The 25,428-nt window shown below is 46.0% G+C and overlaps 1 protein-coding gene across 5 annotated transcripts in view; it reads right to left on the bottom strand.

Annotated features, from left to right (window-relative positions):
• SPDL1 (spindle apparatus coiled-coil protein 1) overlaps positions 1-25,428 on the bottom strand; it is a 1,183,111-nt gene that overhangs the window by 865,794 nt on the left and 291,889 nt on the right. For all 5 annotated transcript variants that reach the window (XM_075344564.1, XM_075344563.1, XM_075344562.1 and 2 more), the window contains exon 6: positions 18,259-18,354. In XM_075344564.1, coding sequence (XP_075200679.1) covers positions 18,259-18,354 — 96 coding nt within the window. The remainder of the gene's footprint in view (positions 1-18,258; positions 18,355-25,428) is intronic.

Here is a 25,428-nt window from a genome sequence, read left to right on the forward strand (position 1 = left end):
GGCTCTTTACTTGTCTCTGGACTCCCCTTCAGCAGGGCAGACACCCTCCTCTTTCACCACCCCCTCCCCAACCTCCGTTAACTCTCTCTTCCTCCTAAAGTTTCTACTCCTCCCTTCCCCCCTTTTTTTTTTTTCTCTTCTCCCTCCCTCTCTCTTTCCCTCTCTCCCTCCCTCCCTCCCTCTCTCCCACTCTCTTCTCTCTCCCTCTCGCTCTTTTTTTTCTTTTCCCCCCCTTTTTCTTTTTTTTTCTCTTTCCTTTCTCCCATGGGTCAAGGTCAATCCGTGATGAAGAAAACGTGTTCCGCGCTACGTATTGGTTCATTAAATGTGAGGGGATTGCACGGTCCCGGGAAGCGCTCAATCCTTTTGAACCTTCTGTGGAACAGCCGTATACAGGTTGCCTTCCTGCAGGAGACCCACTACCGCCTGGGGAAACCATACAAGCTGTCGGACACAAGGTACCCGGTGGTGTTTCATTCTCCCTCTCCCAACCCCAGATCCAGGGGAACTAGTATACTAAATAGCAGGTTCACTACAGTGGGAGACATTAGAGTCAAAGTCTGAGGGGGAGGGGAGACTTTTACTGGTGAAGGGGCGCATTGCTTCTCAAGTATACACATTTGCGGCCATCTACTTGCCAAATACAGGACAATGCACCTAAGTTTCCTTGAAATAATAGATGACTTCACTGAAGGCACTTTAGTGATCGGAGGGGACTTCAATTTCACCTTAGACCCTAATATTGACAACTCTAGAGGAGCTTCATGCTTGCCGCAGCGGGCACTGCGACATATTAAACGAGGATTGCTTGAATTCCAGTTGATAGATACTTGGAGGCTGCTTCACCCTTCAGACAAGGACTATTCATTCTACTCTGCAGTTCATGATAGTTACTCTCGCCTTGACCACTTCTTCGTTCGCCACAGGGATCTTCATGGTCTACTAGCGGCAACAATTGAAAGTATTTATTTCTCTGACCATGCGTTGATTACAGTCTCGCTCGCCCTTGACTACCCCGTCGACAGACATGGTCACTGGACTTTGAACAACTCTTTGCTAAATGAACACACAGTAATGGGAGAGATCAAATTGGCTTTGTCGGAATACTTTGAGGAAAATACGTTTGGGGAGGTGTCACCCAACATGGTTTGGGAGGCCCACAAGTGCGTCGCGCGGGAGCTCTTTAAGCATGGCTCACGGTTGAAAAAGGAGCGGGCAGCGGAGGTGGCTGCTCTTTCTGAAATTCACCAACTAGAGATTCTCCATAAGGGGTCTTGTGACCTTGGGTCCAGATCTCGTCTGATCAAAAAGGGGGAAGAGCTGCGCACCCTATTGACTCATAAGGCAAAGAGTGCCATGGTTAAATGCAGGAGACATTTTTATGAGTTTGGGAATAAGAGCAGCAGAACCTTGGCCAGAGCGCTACGAATACGAAGAACACGGGGATATGTTCAGCGGGTCCGATCTCCGGGTGGGAAGTTAGCTACACTGCCCAGGGATATCGCTACGGCCTTTGGAAACTTCTACCCCTCCCTTTATTCTATCGATGGTGCGAGATCCGACCAGGCCCGAGCAGATTTTCGCCTGCGGATCCGAAAGTATATCCGTAATTCGGGTATTATTAGGCTCCGCGTAGAGGACGCAGTTGGCCTGGAGAGACCAATCACAGAGCTAGAACTACTCGCGGCCCCGGGCCCTGACGGTTTCCCCTTAGCCCACTATAAAAAAGATGGGATCAATACTATACACTCCCTTCCTTCAGGCCTTCAACAATGTTGCAGTGTGTGGGCTGTCCCCCATCCCTAGACACACTTTGTCGGCCAACATAGTTGTTATTACTAAAGAGGGCAAAGACCTCACTCAGTGCGCTAGCTACCGCCTCATCTCTCTGTTGAATACGGATTTGAAACTTTTTGCGAAAATCCTAGCGGACAGAATTACTCCTCTGATGGGAGGGCTCATTCATCCGGACCAGGTCGGGTTCTTGGGGGGGGAGAGAATCCAGGGACAATACGTCCAAAGCCTTAAACCTGATCCATACAGCCTGCCTTGAGCAGCTGCCGATGATGCTTCTCTCCTCGGACGCCGAAAAGGCCTTCGATCATGTCAATTGGGATTTCATGACGGAGGCCTTGAGGACGGTTGGGTTGGGCAGATCTATGCGGAGATGGATTGGCTCCCTCTACAGTAACCCCACTGCAGCGGTTAGGGTGAATGGCCTCCTCTCCGACAAGTTCCCGATAACTAATGGGACTAGGCAGGGGTGTCCCTTCTCTGCTTTAATATTTGTTTTAACCCTGGAGCCCTTACTGTGTTATATTAAAAGAAATTGTGACATCGCTGGTCCTCAGATCAAGGCAAATTAATTCAAAATTGCGGCCTACGCAGACGATCTTTTACTTTTTCTTACAAGTCCATAGGTCTCTCTGCCCAACCTGCTTTGGGAATTTGAGATTTACTCTGGCTTGTCCAGTTTTAAAATAAACATGACCAAGTCTGAGGCCATGAATGTGAACCTGTCCCTGGGCACGGTTGCCTCACTCCAATCATCCTTTAACTTCAAATGGGCTACTAGATCTCTTGGGAACCTGGGGGTTCAGTCGGCGGCGGATACTAACTCGCTCTTCAAGCTTAACTACCTCCCCCTCCTTGGGACTGTCGGGGAGCACTGTACGAGATGGGCTAAAGGCTGGATCACCTGGTTCAGAAGATGTGACATAGTTAAAATGAATGTCCTCCTTCGCATCCTTTACCTCCTCCAGGCCCTTCCAATACGGATTCCCAGCTCCTTTTTTAAGGAACTGGCTGCACTGAAAACCAAGTTCATCTGGGATAATAAGCCAGCTCGAATCTCTCGCTCCTTACTGAGCAGACCCAAGAGGAGGGGGGATGGGAATCCCAGACCTGAAGGTTTACTGCTGGGCCTCGCGCACATGATCAGGGTTATTGACTGGTGTCGCCACGCCAGGGTGAAGCCCTGGGTGGCCCTGGAGCAGAGTTTCTCTGCGGTCAGTCTTTCTGCAGCTCCTTGGATATCGAGCCCTATTCCTGATAACCTGAGACATCATCCTACAATTGGCGCCACCCTGGAGTGCTGTTCTCTGAGACAGGTCCGTAGACTGCTACTCCCAGTACCCTCACTGCTCTCACCCATAATCGGCTCCCCAGATTGTTACCAGAGTCTGTCGGACCCTGTTTTTTGCCGTTGGATAGAGGAGGGGCGCTTCCGGGCGTGTCACTTAGAGAAAGATGGGGGCTGGCCCTCGCTCAGAGCACTTACAGAATGTAAGACACCGAGACAGTTGGGAATTTGGAGGTCCATGCAACTCATACATTACATTAGCTCTCTCCCTGACTACTCGATATACACAACCCGTCCCACGGAGTTTGAAAAGCTATGTACTCGGGAGGGGGTGCTACAACACTCTTTTTCCCTGGTGTATGGGATGTTAGTAGACCCTAGCAACCCCCCCCCCCACATATCTTGAACACTGGGAACGCGACCTGGGACTCTCCCTGACAGTTACGCAAAGGACTAAAATCTTGTCGCTCACACACAAGACCTCAATAAGTTCCAGACTTCAGGAATCCAATTATAAACTCCTGGCGAGGTGGTATAGGGTCCCATCCAGATTACACAAGATGTTTTCGGGAGTAGACCCCCAGTGTTGGAGATGTGGGACAGCTGAGGGGGACTTTGTGCACATATTCTGGTCGTGTCCGGCTCTCCGAAGATTCTAGGACAGGGTGGGGGAGGTAATCAAACATGACTGGAACGACGCAGACTTTCGGTCCGGAGTTGTTCCTACTTCAATTGACTGAGACGTCGGTCTCTTCATACAAACATTTGCTTCTGCACTTTCTGGTGATGATGGCGGCTAGGTCATGTATCCCCTTGAAGTGGAAGTCGGACGCACCCCCCACCCTGTCCCTCTGGGCCTCCAGGGTCAATGACCTTCTACAGATGGAGGAACTGACCTCCTCGTATGACCGGTACGAGCGCTTCTGCGGGACCTGGATTCCTTGGTTGGAATTTAGGTTTTCTAATGAATACGACCTACTGTTACGCGATGCGTAGGGGGCGCGAACACTCCTTTGTCGTTGGCCTTTCCCCCTTGGTGAACTCCCCCCCCCTTTCTTTTTTTCTTTCCCTTCTTTATTCTTTCCTTTCCCTTCTCTTCCCCCATCTCCCCCCTGCTCTGCCATGTCCTTTCCCCCTTTCACCCTTCTCCTACATTCCCTTCTTCCAAATTTTTGCAAACCCTCCCCTGCTGAGAGGTCTTTGAGAGATCTTTAGGCTCGTTTGCCTCTCTTTACGATACTTTTCTCCCCTGTTCCTCTTAAAAATTTGAAAAGGAACAGACCTGTTTGACGATTTGTGGAGTTTGCTCAGATGCTAATGATTTTGTACTGCGCACCCCCCATCGTGTTTCATCCCCCCATTCTAGGCACCCCCCATCGTGGTCCACCCCCCATCGTGCTCCATCCCCCATGCTGCGAACCCCTCAGAGAGGAGTATAATAGGAGGATTATAATAGGAGTATAATGGGAGGAGTTGTCCAGGGGGGAGGTGTACAGGTACCCGAGTGCGGGGGCGTGGCCTAGCGGGCATAGTGTGAGGGGGGCGCGGCCTAGCGGGCATAGTGTGAGGGGTGCTCAGCCTAGCGGGCATCGCGGGGGGCGCAACCTATCGGGCGTGCGGGGGGCGCGGCCTAGCTGGCGTGCGGGGGCGTGGCCTAGCGGGCGTGGCCTAGCGGGCATCGCGTGCGGGGGCGCGGCCTAGCAAGCATCGCGTGCGGGGGCGCGGCCTAGCGAGCATCGCGTGCGGGGGCGCGGCCTAGCGAGCATCGCGTGCGGGGGCGCGGCCTAGCGAGCATCGCGTGCGGGGGCGCGGCCTAGCGAGCATCGCATGCGGGGGCGCGGCCTAGCGGGCATCGCGTGCGGGGGCGCGGCCTAGCGGGCATCGCGTGCGGGGGCGCGGCCTAGCGGGCATCGCGTGCGGGGGCGCGGCCTAGCGGGCATCGCGTGCAAGGGCGCGGCCTAGCGGGCATCGCGTGCGGGGGACAAGCCTGGACAAACTGTTAATCCATGCGCGGGGCGGGGCGGGGCCAGGCCGAGCCGAGCGTCCAATCCATGTGGAGGGGCGGGGCCAGGCCGAGCCCAGCAGCCAATCCGACGGTTGTCACTGTAAGGACACAATGTCACCGTGACACAATTTTGGAGCAAGACAGACAGACAGAATAAGGCAATTATATGTATATAGATATAGTAGTGTGTATAGTTTGCTAATCATATAGTAGTTGTGTCTTCATTTAGGTAATTATAGAATTATGTTCTGTTTTTTGTTTCAACTGAACAGCAATGCCTAGTTTGGATCATGGGACATTCATTTGTTTTTGGGGGGCCTCTTGCGCAGCAGTAAGGCCTAATGGCAGACTGGTGGGGTTCCCCAGTTCCTTGGCACAGGTGAGATGGATAAAAAAGGGGGAATGCAGTGGCATCAGCGGTTAAAAGAAATACAGCATCAAGTAAAGTTGTACTGCCCCCCAGATGCCTTACTTATCCATTTAGGTGGTAATGAGTTAGCAATAAGAACGTTAAGACATTTGTTTAGAGACATAAGGCTCGATATGTTGAATTTATGGAGGTATTACCCAGGAACAGTGGTGGTTTGTTCTGATATAGTAGCTAGACAAATGTGGAAAACAGCAAGATCAGTGGCCCATATTAATAATACAAGGATAAAGGTTGATTAAAAAAAATAACAAAATTTGTGCTGGAAAATGGAGGGGTGGCCATATGTCACCAGGTGCTGGAAGAAAACAAAGGATCATTTTTGGAGAGATAAGGTTCATCCTAATGACATTGGCATTGATATATGGATGTTGGGAATGCAAGGAGTAGTAGAACGAGCCATTAAGTTATGGAGGAACTCTCTTGTAAGATGTCACAAGAGCGAGTCTTGGCGGAATGTGGTTGTTTAAACCCCCTCTTTTTTGGGTGGAGAATGTGTTTAACTCCTTCATAACCGGCCGATTTTTCGCTTTCCGTTTTTTTTCCCATTATTCTTCTTCCGAGAGACATGACTTTTTTATTTTTCAGTCAATATGGTCTTATGAGTGCTCATTTTTTGTTGAACGAGCTGTACTTTTAAATTAAACGTTAGATTTTACCATATAGTGTACTGGAAAACTGCAAAAAAAAAATTCCAGATGTGAAAAAATTGCAAATAAAAGTGCTATAGTACTATTGTTTTTGAGATTTTATTCACTGTGTTCACTATATGGTATAACGGATGTGTGGGTGTGATGCCTCAGGTCGGTTCGAGTTCGTAGACACCAAACATGTATAGATTTACTTTTATCTAAGGTGTTAAAACAAAAAATAAATCTGAATTTTGTCTGAGAAAAGTGGCGCACGTTTTACGCCATATTCCGTGACCCGTAGCGGTTTCATTTTTCGGGATCTATGGCTCAGTGACTGCTTATTTTTTGTTTCTCAGGCTGTCGTTTTTAACGCTACCATTTTTACGCAGATGCTAAGTTTTGACGCCTGTTATTGCATATAGAGCAAAATTTGTGGCGACCAAAAGACATAATTTTGGCGTTTGGATTTTTTTTGCCGCTACGCCGTTTACCAGATTTATTGATTTTATATTTTGATTGGGCATTTCTGAACGCGGTGATACCAAATATGTGTATATTTTTTAACCCTTTAATTTTCAATGGGGCGCAAGGGGGGTGATTTTAACTTTTGAACTAGTTGGGGGATATAACGCCCTGGAGATTAGTTCCCACGCTCATTAGCATAAGATGATAGATCTATAGAAATACTTCTTCTAAAGATCCCTTTTTATCTATGCTAGTGTATACAGGGACGGTTAGGCAGGAATTAGCAATATGACCCCAGAAATGCCCATGGTTCTGGGTGCATATTGCACACCTGACAGGTTCACTTTAAAGAACAGGTGTACCATATTAAAATACAGAGCCCTTACCCCATATCTGTCTGGTGAACTTGTGGGAGGAGAGTAGATTCAGACTCCCCAATAGCCTTGAATATATCACAAATTCTCTACCAAGCAAGGAAACTATTGGCATACAACTGGCTAGACCACTCACCCCCGACCAGGGGCATAACGACCGCGATTGCAGAGGTCGCCACTGCAACCAGGCTCGCAGGATTATAGGGGTCCAGCAGCCACTCTGCAGAGCTGGCTCCTGCGTGGTCTGTGGCCGACCATGCGACCGCCAGGGGGCCGGCCTGTGAGTCAGCAGGGTGGCAGAGAGGTCCCTGACCTGTAGAGGCCCACCAGGCGTTTCTGAGCTGCGGCAGAGCAGAAGTGCTCCTGCACTGAAGACTGAATCCATCCTGCCAGGACCTGCGATGATGTCATGCCCATGTGACTGTGTGGGTGGAGACACAGGATTGCCGGCAGAAAGCATCAGAAGATACTGATTCCTGAAGGAGATTTGGACACATGATTGGTAATGAGAAAAAAGGGGACATGAGGGGGAGGGGGTGCAGGGTAAGGGGCATATGAGGGCTGCAGACTGTAACAGAAGGATGTGAAGGGGTGCAGAGTGTTTGAGAAAGGGGTAAGTTGGAGTACAGGCTGTGTGAGATATGTGGGGCAGGGTGTGAGACATGGGGGTGTAGTGTGTGTGATATGGTGGGTGCAGGCAGTATGGGGAGCAGGATGTGTGACATATGGGGGTGTAGTGTGTGTGTGTGTGTGTGTGTGTGTGTGAAAAGGGGAGTGCAGGCTTTATGGGGAGCAGTGTGTGACATATGGGGGTGTAGTGTGTGTGATATGGGGGGTGCAGGCTGTATGGGGAGCAGAGTGCGTGACATGGGGGTGTAGTGTGTGTGATATTGGGGGTGAAGGCTGTATGGGGAGCAGAGTGTGTGACATGGGGGTGTAGTGTGTGTGATATGGGGGGTGCAGGCTGTATGGGAAGCAGAGTGTGTGACATGGGGGTGTAGTGTGTGTGATATGGGGGGTGCAGGCTGTATGGGGAGCAGGGTGTGTGGGATAGAGCACCACAAAGAAGGTGAAGATGAGGGATAAGGTAAGTGCTCCACCGTGAAGCTGGAGATGTAGAGTGTGGGGGGCGAATAGGGGTGTTCACGCCGTATACAATGTGATGACACATTATGGGAGGCAATAAGGACAGTGTGAGACCACAGTATGAGGGTAACAGTAAATGAAGGACAATGTGAGGGCACATTGTGGAGACTGTAGGGTGTGAAAAGGGGGCAGAATATGGAGAGGGAGTAGTGTGGTGAGGGACACGGAAGATGTGAACAGTGTGGAGGCCATTGCTTATATCACAGGTCTTGCCTCATGTCGGTATACTCACTAGCGGCTGCTGCGGGCAGCTAGCAGGGAGTTCTGCACATGTCAGCTGATTTGAACAGCTGACATGTGCGGCTATCAGGCATGAGTGGATCCGCTCTCTACCCGTGCCTGTTAACCCCTAACACCATGCTGTCAATGTCACAGCGCGCTGTACATCCCAGCCGCGGTAAGCTCTCGCCCGGCAGAATCGGAAGTCACGTGACATGATCACGTAGAGCTGATGGTTGCCATGGTAGCGCAGTCATGTCATGACTCCTGTAGCTATCATGGGTCAGTTCCTCTTACACCTAGCAGACCGCCGTGTGTAAGAGGAGAGCAGCTTTTCTGCAGATCAGAGCAATGCAGCAGGGGGACTAGTAAAATATATATATAAAAAAAAAGTTAAAAAAGTTTTAAAGAAATAAACCTAAAAGTTCAAATCATCTCCTCATTCGCCCCATTAAAAATTAAAGAGTTAAAATAATATACACACATTTGGTATCGCCGCGTTCAGAAACGCCCGATCTATCAAAATGTAAAATCAATTAATCTGATTGGTACACGGCGTAGAAGCAAAAAAAATCCAAATGCCAAATTACATTTTTAGGTCACCACAAATTTTGCGCAAAATGCAATAATAGGCGATCAAAACATAGCATCTGCGCAAAAATGGTACCATTAAAAACATCAGCTCACGATGCAAAAATTAAGCCATCACAGCCATAGATCCCGAAAAATGAGAGCATTACGGTTTTTGGAAAATGGCGCAAAAAATGCGCAACTTTTTTTGGACAAACATCTGATTTTTTTAACCCTTCGATAAAAGTAAACCTATACATGTTTGGTGTCAACAACATGGTGAAGGGACGGTGTAGTTGTCATAGTATATGAGTGGGACAGTGTGGAGGCCAAGTATCAGTGGGAGAAAGCGGGGTCACTTTTGTCAGGGAGCATAGTGGGGAAATTATTTTTTTCAGGTGCACAGTATACGGGTTATTTAGTGCACAGTATGTATGAATATTTATTATTTGGTTTAAATAATGACACATTTTTTAGGGCATTGTGTTCGGATATGTTGTGGAAAACCAGAGAAGATGGAAGTCTGGGGAGACGAGTTGTGGATGTCCAAGGTCATCATGGCATCTTGACCAAATGAAGAAGAATGGGATGAGACCATGTCATGCTCCGTCCTGTGCGGTTCCCGACAATGGACCCCGCTGGCCATGGGGACCGGGGGCTTCTTCGCAGTGTCACCAGGGCTGGAACAGCTTCTGTTCGTTCTGCACTAACCATTTCTAGCAAGCTGACACAGCCAACGCGCATGCCCTGCTTTTCTGTATCCACAGTGGCACTGCAGAGCCCTGCATGCACTAGGGATCATGTGATCTCTGACTCCTCCCCTCTCTCTGACATTATCGCAGGTCCTGTTAGTACAGAGCTGTTTTGAGTGCAATTCCCTCTTAGTCTATTACTGAGCAGCTCTGTGTATAATATAAAGCACCCTCCCCTTATGACAACATTTCATATCCTTAAGGCAACTAAGCGACATCGCTAGCGACATCGCTGCTGAGTCATGTTTTTTGTGATGCAACAGCGATCTTGCTAGCGATGTCGCTGTGTGTGACATCCAGCAATGACCTGGCCCCTGCTGTGAATGTCCTGGACCATTTTCTTCAAAGGCGATGTTCTGCTAGGCAGGAAGCATAGCTATTTTTGACACTGTGTGACAGGGCCCCAATGACAGCAGAGATCGTTATACAGGTCGCTATGTAAGGGCCCAGGGACAGAGGACCTCAAATGTTCTATATGTCACAGTTGCTGTTCTGGCACGAGGTTGCAGGGGCCGTGTTCCCTGGGTGGTCTACCAAGCCCTGATGTTCCCTGCTATCCACCCCCACACAGTATCCACAGCTGATGGACAGTCCACAGACACGGTCTTGGGGATAACAGTTTCTTTAATACAGTGGGAACAAAGGAAAACAACACGGAATATACTGTATGTTTCAGTCTTTTGTGGGTAGGCCACGGCAAATACAGCTTGGAGTTGAATGCTGAAGTGCAATTAGGGTTCTGGAGCTTTTAAGAGCACGATTTGTTTCAGATTTAATTCTGGTATGCTTTTAGCAGGTTCAGAGTCTCTTGAGCTTAGAGGGTATATATGATACAGTAATAAGATTGTACAGACCTGGAGTCCTGGGGTTAATTTCACTGCTAGTTAATACACATGCAGTACTTGTAAGCAAATGTAGAAAGTTGCCCAGCGCGCTACGGGGACCGGACGGCTGGTGCGTGGACAATGGCATGCAAACCACTAATATTGCAGTGGGGTGGGAGACCCTCAAACTTCCCCAATCTGCATGCAGTAGGGTCTGGTATATACGCAGTATGCCCTACTGTCTGAAGAGATGTATATCTGGCATTGAGGATTCAGGATAGGAAGCCTTCAGTATATTGGCTGTAAAAATCAGTAAATGGTGAAATTCTAGGCCTCGGGCCTAGCAGGAGTCTTGTGGTGAACAGAAACTCCACATAATGTCTTCCCTCAGAGGAGTCTCAGCCAGAACCAGAACATTCCAGTTCTTTCCAGACAGAGGCTGGAGAATAGCTCCACCTATTGAGCCATGTGACCAAGAACTGGCCAATAGGAAAACACCCAATGCACACTTCAGATTCTTACAGTTTTCACCAGTAGATGGTGCTAGAACACAGCAAATGAAAAATGCTTTACTTATAACATAATATTACATATAAGTAAATGTACTTAAAGAAACAGTCACAATCTGGACCGGGCCACTACAGCTACTGCGACCTGTATCATTACTGAGTCGTTGGTAAGGTCTGACTGTGAGACATCTCACCAGCGACCTCCCAGCGACTTACCAGCGATCCTTATCAGGAAGTATCGTTGTCAGGATCGCTGGTAAGTCGTTGTGTGTGACTGGGCCTTTAGGTATGTTGTCAGTGTAGAGGTCGCGCTGCGTACCTATTCCGGTGCCTCTTACTAATATGTCTTTTCCTTCCTTAGGTTTCCTCTTGTTTGCGGAGCCTCTGGAGCTGCTGCTTCTGTGTTGCCAAAAGGACCCTCAAGCTGTGCCTCCTTCCTGGTCTGCAGCTCTACTATTGATTCCTCGTCCAGAGCCTTGTCGTAACAGCGGTGCTACATCCGGAGGAGCCACTTCCACTTCCTCCACGTTTGCGGTGTCTTCGCACGTTGTCCAGTGCTACTGTCAGGGTACACTAACCAGAGACTTTGCTATTTTCTTGTGACGTGGTGAGTCGTAACCACTGTCTGGGAGATCATGCATTTAGGCCCCCTGAGGTAGGGCCAGACAGCCCCGGTATAGGGGTTTGCTCTCGGTTGCTCCTCCAGGGGAATCCGGTGCATGGTCCTTTGGAGCCTTCCTCGGTCAGCTTCGCACTCCTTTACTATTTAAGGATTGTCAATAAACCCAGTCGATTGCTAACCATCTACGCTCTCCCTTGTCCTGCTTGTGGTCAGCTTCCGCAGCTCCGCTGCTGTCTAGTGGGTTCACACATCCACGCTCGCCGTGCTGCGGTGAGCGTTATAGACAATTACAATCTGAGAAGTTACTAATAAGGTACCTGGATCTAAGGGAGCATTTGTACTGGACAATCGCCTCTTTTAAAGGGAATCTATCAGCAGGATTTGCTCCCCTGTGTGAGAGCGGCATAATGTAGAGACAGAGACCCTGCTTTCAGCGATGTGTCACCTACTGAACTGTTTGCTGTAATTTTGATAAAATCAATGTTTCCTCTGCTGCAGATAAAAGCTCTTGAATATGCTGGACTACCTGGCAAAAGGCCAAATAGTCCCGTAATGATAAAATCACTGATAAATCAGCAGCAGATTATCAAAACTACACTAAGCAACCTAGTAAGTGACACATCGCTGGAATCAGGATCTCTGCCTTTATGTTATGCTGCTCTCAGATTAGAGGGCATAAACCTGCTGATAGATTCCCTTTAAATGATTGTTGACCGTTTGGTTATATGAAGCCGATCGGCAGTTCTTTAATGGACTGTGACTGCAGACTTGTGAATCTTCATTGCATTCGCACAGCGAGCTGTCATGGTTTTTCAGTGTCGGCGGTGAGAGGGGGCCGTCATGTGACCACAAGTGTGCGATTTACATGCTTATGGCCACATTTGCATGAGGCTTTAGACTGATTCACTGGTAGGGGCAGCATGAACTCCAGCTACGGCCCTGCCACTACACTTAACTGTATCATTATGCACATGCACGCTGCAATTTTTTTTCTCAGACCTCTTGGTCAGAGGACAAAATAGAACAACCACTGCCTCATTGGATAACATTGGTCCGAGTGCGATCCAATGTTTTGTCAGATCGCACTCTGACTAAAAATACGGGTGTCTACACAAGCTCTTATGGTGAGACACCATAGTTGTAAAAATGTTTACCTGGTTAGGGGCCACTCAGAAGTTTTGCCCCCTCTGAGCTGAAACCCTAGCTACGCCTACGGTGAGGACAGGTTTTTATTATTTTTTTTAATCAGTGAGTAAACGGTGGCCAGAGGTCTATGGGGGTGCATTCTACTATATTGAGGATTATGGAGTGTACATTATACTATATTAGGATTATGGTGTGTGTATTATACTATATGGAGGATTATGGTGTGTGCATTATACTATATGGAGGATTATGGAGTGTGCATTATACTATATTGAGGACTATGGGATGTGCATTATCTTAAATCGAGGACTGTGGGATGTGCATTATATTAAATGGAGGACTATGGGATGTGCATTATCTTAAATGGAGGACTATGGGATGTGCATTATCTTAAATGGAGGACTATGGGATGTGCATTAAATTATATGGAGGACTATGCTCTACACTATACTATATGGAGGACTATGTGAAGTGTATTATAATACATGGAGGACTATGGGAGGTTCATTATAATATATGAAGGGTTATGTGGGACCCATTATACTATATGGAAGGCTATGTGGGGGTCATTATAGAATTTGGATAACTATATACGAAGGGGACAAAGATAAAGCATAACATAGGCAAGTTCTGTGCTGAGGAAAAGAGGCTCTTTCCTTCAGCACACAGCTTTCTCATGCTCTGATATTATGGGAAAGCTGGGTGCTGAGGGAAAGATGTATAGCAGAGCATAAGAAAGCTGGGTGCTGAGGGAAAGATGTATAGCAGAGCATGGGGAAGGTATGTGATGCAAGATAGATACCAGAACATAGGAAAGCTGGGTACTGATAGAAAGATTTCAGATCATGGGAAATATGAATGCTGAAGGAAAGAGCCAAGTGTTCGTGTCATTATCCCATACCCTGAGTGTTGTGTACAGTTGGGGGGGCCCAGGTCCAAACTTTGCACCGGGGCCCATCATACTCTAGTTACGCCACTGCCCCTGACTATAGTAGGTCTCAAAAATAAGATGAATAATGTCCTTAGAATGAAAAGAGGAGTCTATCTGAAGATGAAAGTGCTGGGTAAATTTTACAAGATTTGGCAGCCATGGATGGATGTACCAGGTCTCACCTCCGGTGCATTGGACAAGGATGATATGCTGGACCATCTGTTATGCCTGCAATAGGGTAAGCCACCTTGGAGTTAGGGGCTGAACTACTCCATGTATTATTATGGACCCATGGAGGGCACTGTGAGGAGATGTTGTTAGGGAACGTTTTGGTGTTCAGGAGGGAGGAGGTGAGGTGGACATGGGATGTAAAATGTTATGGCGTGACACGGTTGGCAAATAATTATTACAATGGACAAATGTACTGTTGCAAAACCTTATCTTTAATTTTTCGTTAATTTAATAAAGTTCTGTTAACTGTTAATTTTATGGAAAACCAAAACATTGACACAAAGTTGTATAGAGGGTGGATCTCTTATCTTAACTAATATTGTTACATTGAGTGTATAATGATATAAATGTATACAGTATGTACTAGGGCAGTGATGGCGAACCTATGACAAGTGTGCCAGACAGGGCACGCAGAGCCCTTTTTGTCGGCACGCGCGCTGTCGCCTCATCCAGATGCTTTGAGCTTCTGACGCGATCGCGCTAGCAGTTCAAAGTTGTGTTGGAGCGGAGGAGACATTTATCCTCACTCTGACACTCCTCTCCTAGGCCGCAGGCCTGTTGCCTAGAAGGCGGCAGGAGCGTCAGTAAGCGGCGCAGGCGTAAAGACGTCTTGTGGTCGAGTGGTAACTCAGGGCCAAGCAGCGCACAGCAGTGGAGCGAGTGTTGGAAGGTGAGGGGTTTTTCTTTTATTTTTAAACTGTGTGTGGTTGTGCCAAGGTGGGGGGACCATACCAAGATGGGGAAACATGACAGGATGGGAGTACATGAACATGCCAGGATGGTAAAACATGCCATGATTGGGGTACCTTTACCACGAATGGGGGACCATTTACCACGAATGGGGGACCATTTACCACGAATGGGGGACCATTTACCACGAATGGGGGACCATTTACCACGAATGGGGGAACATTTACCACGAATGGAGGAACATTTACCACGAATGGTGGAACATTTACCACGAATGGGGGACCATTTACCACGAATGGGGGAACATTTACCACGAATGGAGGAACATTTACCACGAATGGTGGAACATTTACCACGAATGGGGGAACATTTACCACGAATGGGGGAACATTTACCACGAATGGGGGAACATTTACCACGAATGGGGGAACATTTACCACGAATGGGGGAACATTTACCACGAATGGGGGAACATTTACCACGAATGGGGGAACATTTACCACGAATGGGGGAACATTTACCACGAATGGGGGAACATTTACCACGAATGGGGGAACATTTACCACGAATGGGGGAACATTTACCACGAATGGGGGAACATTTACCACGAATGGGTGAACATTTACCACGAATGGGGGAACATTTACCAGGAATGGGGGAACATTTACCAGGAATGGGGGACCATTTACCAGGAATGGGGGAACATCTACCAGGAATGGGGGAACATCTACCAGGAATGGGGTACATTTACCAGGATGAGGTACATGCCGAAATGAGGAATCATTTATCAGGATGGGGAATATTTACCAGAATGGGGGAACATGCCAGGATAGGGAACATTTACCAGGATGGGGCCATGATGGGGACAAATTTTACAGAATGGAAAACATGTTTACCAGGAAGTGGCCCAGGAAGGGGGACATAACTACACAATGAAGGGGTAGGGCAGCATCTTGTATGTCTTTATGGGATTTCGAGATGTTCAGACTTTGAAATGTAGATGTGGATTACAGGGTGAAATCTGATTGCATTGCATGCTAAAATCTGTCTGTTTGTCTAATATGCTGCAATTTTTTCCAGAGAGATCAATCCAACTGCTTTGTCTGGAAAGGGCAGTGGGAGTGGCTCAGCTTCAATGTGTGGTAAGCATGCATGAGTGTGATGCCCCCTGCTGAGGAGAAGAGAAAACTGCAAATGTAAGGATAAAATCAATTATTTACATAATAGGATTGGTTAAATTGCCATGTTGGCACTTCAGAAAAAATTTGGGTTTAGTGCTACAGTTTGGGCACTCGTCCTGTGAAAGGTTCGCCATGACTGTACTAGGTGATGGTCATTTGTATTAAACAGAAGATAAAGGGTAAAGAGAAAGATACGTGTTTTTCTGGGCACAGCGCCGCGCTCTCTCTTTTTTCAATAAAGTGGGCCAAAGGGTTACAAGGGTGGGCCAAAGGGATGTGCTACCACTCTGATAGTCTTAGAGACAGGGAGGGCTTATAAATTACTTTATTATACATCTTATAAGATGACATCTGGCATATAAAACGACCTCCTACTGTTGAGAAGATTTTCAGGGGTTAAAAAGTCATCTTATATGCCGGAAAATACAGTAACATTTATTATTTTATTTTTACAAATCAAAAGAATAGAAAATTTGTAACCTATCTTTGAAAAATCCGCATATTGAGTTTATTTTAAATGAAAGGGGATGTTACAAGTACGTTAATGCTGCTCTCACTACAGGGTAGTTTATGATCATAACCTACACAGGACAATATAAAAAATATCTGCAGGTGTCCTCCTCAGTGCTCCGGCTTATATCACAAAGAAAATTAGAGTCAGAACACACGGCGAGTGATACGGAGCGAGTGGAATGCGATTAAAAAAAAAAAAAAAAAAAAAAGCATTCCACTCGGACCAATGTTACTCTATGTGTCCGCTGCCATGAGCGATTGTTTTCTCGGTCTGATTAGGGCTGAGAAAACAATTGCAGCATGCTGTGGGTGGAATGCGATTCTGCTTCACTCGCACCCATTCAAGTCTATGGGGGCGAGAGAAACATCGCATTGCAATTACATTACACCAGTGTAACGCGAGTGCAGTGCGATTCTTGCATCAGCTGGCAACGGAGGAAATAGGGAGATAAATCCCTCCCTCTCCTCCGCAGCGCCGTCCCCCCCACTGCAGCTGTGGTCTGATCGCATGATCAGACCAAAGTCGCATGACACACGCCTACCGCTGTGCTGTGAGCATGAGCCAAGTGTCATGCGAGGACTCACAGTTAGCCCCGGGTGGCCTCAGTTTTAATGCTGCAATAGTGTTGCAATAAAGCAGAGCTGTGAGAGCTGTAGCAAATGTGTTTGTAAGAAGACAACGTTCAAGTTAAAGCGCTATCAGGCGCCCGTAGCGGAGGCCAGTAACGTCAGAGCCCATCGCCACCGTTCATTCTTCTCATCGCTGAGAGACACAAACATATGGGCTTAACGTGAACCAGTACCTAGGGGCCTCTTTAGCCCTCTATGTATTACCACTATCCCTCAATATCACCGGTGAAATCCACCCAGCACTCTGAACTTCTGTCAAGTTACAGTTTAGTCAACCACTACATTGATTTTGAGGTGCTTTGATAACAACACCTTGAGTGCATTGTGTTTTACCTATAGGTTCAACAATCCTATAGATTTTTCACTTTGTCGCACTCCTTATGTTTGCAAATGTGTGACTATTATCACACTCCTTGGTAGCGCAGTAGAAAACAGTGGTGATATTTTCACTTCCATTATTAGACAGATATACATGCTGTTTCCATCCTCTACTTGCAGCTTCCATCCCCTAAACTAACTCTAGGTATTCTCTCCTGTAAACCTACAAGGAGTATATTTTTATTTGAGCGCCAGTGTTTATCCTCTCGTTGATTTATCATCAAGATGAAATCATATTTTGTTTTACGTAATCTGTAATTATGGGCAAAAAGAATATCAAATTTAAGAAAAATGAAAGAAAGTGAGGAAACCCCTGGCTAAAAAATAAATGTAAATGTACCAGGGCGCGGTATACAGAGAGGGGGCGCGGTATACAGCGGGGGGGGGGGGGGGGGCGCGGTATACAGCAGGGGGCACAGTATAGAGCAGAGCACAGTATGCATTGGGGCGTATTATACAGTGGCAAACTATGCTAGCGGTCCTCGGTGATACTTTAGACATTAAGATCACTTTGCAGTTACCAACAAAAGGGCTCTGTAGTATGAACCTAAACTTTCTCCTCCCTTAGCCTTTTGCAAACACCAAAAACGGGAGTGGGAGATGTGACATCACACACATGAGAGCAGATTTCAGCATCTGCTCCCTCTAGTGTTTTTAGAAGTGGAAAATAAAAATATTTTTATATTTTGCTCAATTAAAAAGAAATATTTAAACAAAACATTAATACTTTACAGTTTTTCAGTTGAATTTTTTTTTTTTACGACACCTTCCCTTTAAGCAAGGCTCTGTTAAAAAGAAAATAAAACCTATAAATCTAAAAAAATGTTAAACAGGATATTTGATTCACATCTTCCAGTTATAAATAAGGGGTCACTACAGGCTTCGTGAAATTGATTGTAACTTCATCATACATACAACTGGTAAAACATACCTCTGCAAACAATGAACTTCCACTACTGATTGGATTTTGTGCCTTCTGTAATGCATCAAGTTGAATCTGCAACTCAAGGTTTGCTTCACGTGCTCTCTGTAATTTTTTCCCCAAACAATATATGCAAACAAATAAAGAAAAAAAATATAAGGTTAAATGTGGTTTTCTTACAGCACATCAAACAGCAATTACAAGATTAAATAAAAAGCATGAATCTGAGCCTGACTACACGACTGCATCCTAAGGCTACTTTCACATATCCGGTTTGAGCCCTGCGGCTCAATCCGGCTGTGAAACCTATGCAACGGATGCGGCGAAAACACCGCATCCTTTGCATAAGTTATTACATGCGGCCCGTCCGTTTTTTTCCGGTTGCAGCACGCTACTGAGCATGCGCAGTGGAAAAAACCGCATGCGGCAACCGGATGCGTTTTTTTCCGCATCGTGCCGCATCCGGCGTCCATAGGCATGCATTGAAAAATGCGCCGCAGCGGCTGGATGCGGCGCGATGCGTTTTTTTTTGCCGGAGAAAAAACGTTGCAGGGAACGTTCTATCCGGCCAAGGCATCAGCTAAATCTGCCGCATGCGGCAAAAACCGGACCGAACGCAAGCCCCTGCGGCACAATACGGCACTAATTTAAGTCTATGTAAAAAAAACGCAACCGGCGTCACAAAAAACGGTTGCGGTTTTTCTGCAGAACACCGTATTGTGCCGCAGAGCAAAAACCGGATGTGTGAAAGTAGCCTAATACGTTTTTGTCTTAAACCCTCAGTGTGCTTTTAATCACCCTCCTCCAGTTCTCCCATGTGTGTAATCAACTGGAGCTGAACAGGGAGAAGCCAGATGGGGGCCATGCTAGACTAAAGGTCTTTCCCTCTATTCTTCAGATAGCTTTTCATACTGTGTTCTCTTTAAACCCCGAAACATTTTATAGTAAAACATACCTGTCTGTAATCATTATTGATTTTGCCTTTGGTTTGAGCAGCACAAAGCTAGTGACAGGTTCACTTTAAGAAAGCTTTCACAGGGCAAGCACAAATAAGTGTCAAAAGATAGTGCTCTAATTATTTTTAACCATTTCTTAACATCCACCATACAAGAATGGTGATTGAGCCGGCCTAAAGAAAAAGCTAGTGACATTGGAAGCCAGCAAGGACCATCTTCAATGGGTGCCATCTCTATTATAGTGGTCATCCTGCTGCATCAGTTGCAATTGGTGCTAGCATCATTGGTAGTAATTTAACTCATTATAAACTCTGGTAAATAGCAATTGCAACATTTAACTGATTGTGAGGGAGGGAGTCCCACCATCCAGCAGTGATCCAGTCTCAAGGGGTTATGGCAATCCGGTGACCACCAGCAGATGACTGGAGGTTCATTTATAGCCATAACTAACAGGCCTCCTGTGATAGGTCGAACGCACTGTACAATAATATTGCCTATTGCAATATTTAAAAAAAGAAAAGCGTAAGGCTAGTTTCACACTTGCGTTCAGCGCATTCCGTCACTATGGAGAATAGCGCAGTCCGTTAACGGACCGCGCTATTCTCCATAGAGTTGTATGGACGACGTTATTTTGACGCTGCGTCTAGCGGATTGAACGCAGCATGTAATGTTTTTTGGAGCGTTAAAATAGCGCACCATGACGGATTCCGTTAGAATCAGTCAAGGTGTCTAATGGTGTCCTATGTTAGCAGATTCCTGCGCTCTGCGTTAAGAGGCGGAATCCGTTAACGGAATCCTGCATGATTAGTTTGCTGTAGCAATTATCTTGTTTGCTCCCAATTACTGATGGGGTATAAATACATCTCATCAGAGAAGGTGTCCAGATCATCACTCCTAAAGCCCTGACTACCTTCCTGAAGCCCTGAAGCCCTGCCTGAAGCCCTGCCTGGAGCCCTGCCTGGAGCCCTGCCTGACTACCTGGACCCCGAGATTCCATTGGTGAGAAAGGACAACCTTCCTGAACCCCACCAGCCCCAGTAACCCCCACCACCCTCATCCCCAGCAACGCACCACCACCACCCCAAACACCCTCTGCCCCACCACCCCCCAACCACCCTCAGCCTCAGCACCACCCTCAGCCCCAGCACCACCCCACCACCCTCAGCCCCAGCACCCCCCCACCACCCTCAGCCCCATCAACACCCCACCACCCTCATCCCCACCAACCCCCCACCAACATCAGCACCACCAACCCCCCACCACCCTCACCTCGAGCACCACCCCACCACCCTCAGCCCCAGCCCCACCCCACCACCCTCAGCCTCACAAACCCCCCACCACCCTCCGCCCCAGCACCCCCCCCCCACCAGCCTCAGCCCCAGCACCTCTTTGTATTGTTTTTTCTTGTGATCAATAAAGAGTTCTTTTACCTTTTAAAAAAAAAAAAAGAAAAAAATACAAATAAAATTTTGCAAAAGCAGTGTTTGTTGCATTATTTCACGTCATTTTCTCTTGTTTAGCCTATGGTTATTTGTTTAGGTTAAGAGGTGCAATTAAAATTTAATTTGCGGTGGAAGACCAAAATTACTAAACATAGGGGGTTTTTTTGAAGGTAGCATATGCAAGTGTCACTGGCTAAATTTTTTTTGTACATTTTTTTTAAAATTTTTATAATTTAAACACACCCTCACCATCAAACCAACCCCACAAAAACAACTAGCCCCCCCCCTAGCTCCCCCCACCTTAATTTTCCTTTTTTTAACTTTTTTAACAAACTATAGGTTACATCAAAGAAAAAATTAATAACCTGTGAAGCTGTACTACGCACTAAAAATCATAGTGGTCACTTAAAATTTGGAATTTGACAAAAATGTAAGTATACTTTTAGTGTTAATCAACGCTCTACTAAAGTATTGTATTGTTTGTGCTAATTTTTAATTTCCCAAAACATAGATCTATTTCAGAATGTCAGGAGAATCCAGCACAAGCCCTGACCTATTCCAGGTAATATTAATTTTTTTTTTTTTTTGTTAATTTTATTTATTCTTAATTTTTATTTTTTTTAATTTTTTTAGGATGAAAATCCAACAGAGGAGGCGGCGGCAGCAGCAGCAGCGGCGGGACCCGCACCGCTCGATGTAGGAAACATGCAAGAAAGGGGTGGAGATATGCATGGAGAGAGCTCGCAGGATGTAAGTATATCCACTTCATTGACATCACAAATAACACGACATATCTACTAACCAACATACATGCATACCTCACATAGCTTTATACATACATACTATACCTACCGACACATACCTACCGTATCTACATACCTACCATAACTACCTACCGATTGACACATAGCTACCCGACCTACACACATAGCGACGCGTAGTAAGCGTAACTACGTAGGTACCATAGCTACGTTAGCTATGGAGGTACCATCACGAACTACGTACAATTAGTTAGTGGATTGCATTACTTTTTTTTTTTTTTTTTTTCCTCTAAGGTCGATGTTCCGAACATTAGAGGTCCTCCTCGCTGCTCCCGGAGTCGTCGTCGGCATGGCGGTGGTCGCAGCAATGTGAGGTTTTTTTTTTTTTTTTTTCTGATGCCTTCCATGGTTTCTAAATGTTAAAGATTGATTTTTTTACTTTATTTTTAATTAATTTTGTTTTGTTGACAGGTCTCACGGCGGAGGCAGGACGAGGATTCTAATGGGGAGGGAGGTGGCATCAATGTCGAACTCCTCATCGACCTCGTCCATGCTCGAGAGCCGCTGTGGGACATGAGAGACAACCGCCATGCCAATTCTCTCATCACCCGGCGGCTCTGGGAAGAAGTGGCAGCAGAACTCAAAGATGGGTGGGAGGACCTTGACACGAGGAACTGTAAAAGAGCAAGTAAGTATTACAAACATGTTTTGCAAAACTTACCATATTCAAAGATGTATTTAATTTTATTTTTTTTTCTCTTTTCAGTTACCCGTCTGACGACCCGGTGGCGTTCACTCCGTGATCGCTTCAAGAGGGACTTAAACAAGGAGATGAAGGCTCCAAGCGGTTCGGCGGCACGCAAGGGCACCCAATACCGGTATGGGCGTGCCCTTGCGTTCCTAAGAGGCAGCATGCTTCCAAGAAGGTATGTATATATTTTTTTGGTGTTTAATTTCAGCATCTTTGAATGTATGTATCTTTTGTAATCGATCACATGCTACGGCAAATGTGAATAATATATGTTAATTTTTTTGTTTTTTCTCATTCCACAGAACCGTCTGTAGCACCGTGGAGCCTGCATCCCAACTGAACCCTCTTGGAGCGATTGCTGAACAGAACGTCACCGGTGAACCCTCCAACAGGCCCTCCACTTCTGATCCCTCCCTTCCTTCTACCTCTTCTTCTGAACCCTCCCTCCCTTCCACCTCAACTTCACAGCCCTCCCTCCCTTCTACCAATCCCTCTAATCCCTCACTATCTAACCTCCCATCTTTCCCCTCTTGCCCAACCTGCCCATCGGCATACTGGCAAACCTCCAAACCTCATTACATGAGGCTGGTCAAAGAGTAGGTGTTCCCTTATCTGACCACTCTGACGCTCACGAAACTCGAACCGCGTTAGGTTCGGGTCGTCAGCGACACAGTTGTCAGAATAGGGGCAGCCCCGAGTTCTTACACCTGAACGCATCGATCCATAGCTTCATCAAAGTTTTATCAGACCAAATAATCGCTGGCTTCAACCTTTTAAACCATAGTTTACAAGTGTTGACTAGCAAGATGGATGAGGTGCTTTCAGCTGTAAGGCAAACACCTAGTCAACATTTTCTTCATTCTGTTATCGGTGAGCTGGAAAGCCTACCGTCTGACCAGCAAATCCATGTAATGAGGGCTTTCCAGAATGCCATCCAGCAACTACATCAACATCCCCCTCCCACCACTGCACCACATCTATCCACAGCCCCTCAGATGCCACCCCCAGTCCACTTACAGCCTCCGACACAGACTCACCAATACTCACAATCTACAATACCCACACATTACAGAAACCCTATGCACAATACAAGATCTGTCCAAACATCCCTTTATTCCCCATCTCCATTTTCAAGCCCACACGACAACACTTCCACAACTCCATCCCCAACCGCACTGTCTCCTGCACTTCCTAACCCGTTACATCATTCTTCTTCCTCCTTCCGAACCCCAACATCTTATCCAACCTCCACCTTTCCATTTTCTAACACTCTGCCTTATACCACCCCTCAACCTACTCAAATACCTCACCCTTCTACAAGCTCTCACCCATCTACCAGCCCTCAACTATCTTGACTTTCAAGCCCTTTTCTGCCCACCACTTCTATTTCTTTTTCTACACCCTCACCATTACCTCTTACCCAACCTTCACCTACCCAATCCACACTTAATACCCCAACTGTTGGAGGGAACAATTCTGCGAGCGGTTCCAGCGATGTCTCCACCCCACATTACTAACATTTATAGTGTTTTTTTTTAATAATAATAATTTAATTTTAAATTTATGTTTAATAAATTATTATTTTTTCTTTAACATTGTGTTTGTTTTTATTTTTACTTATTTATTTGAAATAAATATTAAATATGGGATAATGGTACACATACAGTGGCTGGTGCCGATGTTGTGGTATAGCAAGATGCATGCCACTACACAAGTAGAGGAGGTATAGTTCAGGGGGATTTGTGGTGACACGGGGACAGTATAGCATAACGACATTTGTGGCAGATGTTATGTGTGTTGTCAATTCACATGGAGGAAGGCGATTCCTGTACAGGGGGGGACAGTCATCAGACTACCAGGTTTGCCAGGGTGTCACAATTTCACTGGCTGAACTTGGCTGCAGTTCAACTTGTTTTTGTTTCAGTAATAATGATACAAAAATGAAACCAACTTTGTTTTTTATAAACAAACGTTAGAAAAAAAAAACAAATAATTTGCAATTTTAAAATGCAATTTTAATATCATTTGTAAGAAATTTTAGTAAAATTTAGACTATAAACACAGAAAATAGCCCAATATACATTATCAGACATGGATTAAAATGTTACACAAAATCACAAAATATACAATCTCAGACACGGATTACAATCTAAGTACATCAAACCATTGTATCCTGCCACTCCAAACGTCCAATATCTGACACAAAATATGACGCAAACTCGTCACGAATACGCAAGACTTCAGTGGTGGTACGGAAGGATACGTTGCTGTATTGTGTTAGGGTACAGTTTGTCATTTCTTCTTCAAGTGGAGGAACGCCATTTGACAACAAAAAGTTATGTAATATGACACAGGCTTTGATTATTTCGTCAACAGTCTCTACTTTCACATTTATTGCAGTTGTCAAGATCCTCCAGCGAGCAGTTAAAATCCCGAAAGCACATTCGACCATGCGCCTTGCGCGACTTAGGCGATAATTAAATATTTTTTTCTCATGTGTTAGCCCACGACTTGAGTATGGTTTTAATAAGTTTTGGGACAATTGAAAGGCCTCATCCCCCAAACATACAAAGGGGAGTGGTGGTCCATCACTTTGTGGAAGCGGTTTTGGTTGCGGGAAAGCAAAATGTCCTCCGTAAAGATTTCTTCCAATTGCCGAATTTTTTTAAACTTGGGAATAATTTGCTCGGCCAAATGCCCCAATGTCCACGGCCAAAAACTTATACTGTGCATCGGCAATTGGCATTAGCACAACAGAAATTTTTTTTTTATAATTGTAGTATTCAGATCCAGTGTTTTGTGGCTTAAGAATCCTGACATGCTTGCCGTCCACGGCACCGCAGCAATTAGGGAAGTTGCATATTTGGTAGAATTTTTCAGCTGCATCCATCCATTGCTGCTCTGTGGGGTGAGGAATATATTCGTCTTTTAAACATTCCCACAAAGCCTGGCATGTGGAGTTGACGATTCCAGAAATTGTAGAAATCCCCACTCGGAATTGAAAGTGTAAGGAGGAGTAAGATTCTCCAGTAGCGAGAAATCTGTAAAAGATCAAAAGAAAAATTAATAATCAATCAAACTTGGAAAAAAATTACATTACATTTTGTGTACCACATGCTTACCTCAAAGTAAGGAGTAGACGCTCGGCAGGACTAATAGCCTTAAGGAAAAAAGTATCTTTACGCTTGATAAAAGGATCTACCCGCTCCAATAGACTATTAAAAGTTTCCTCAGGCATGCGCACATAGTTGACAAATTTTTCAGGGTGC

This window comes from Anomaloglossus baeobatrachus, chromosome 4 (assembly GCF_048569485.1).
Source record: "Anomaloglossus baeobatrachus isolate aAnoBae1 chromosome 4, aAnoBae1.hap1, whole genome shotgun sequence".
Classification (NCBI taxonomy): domain Eukaryota; kingdom Metazoa; phylum Chordata; class Amphibia; order Anura; family Aromobatidae; genus Anomaloglossus; species Anomaloglossus baeobatrachus.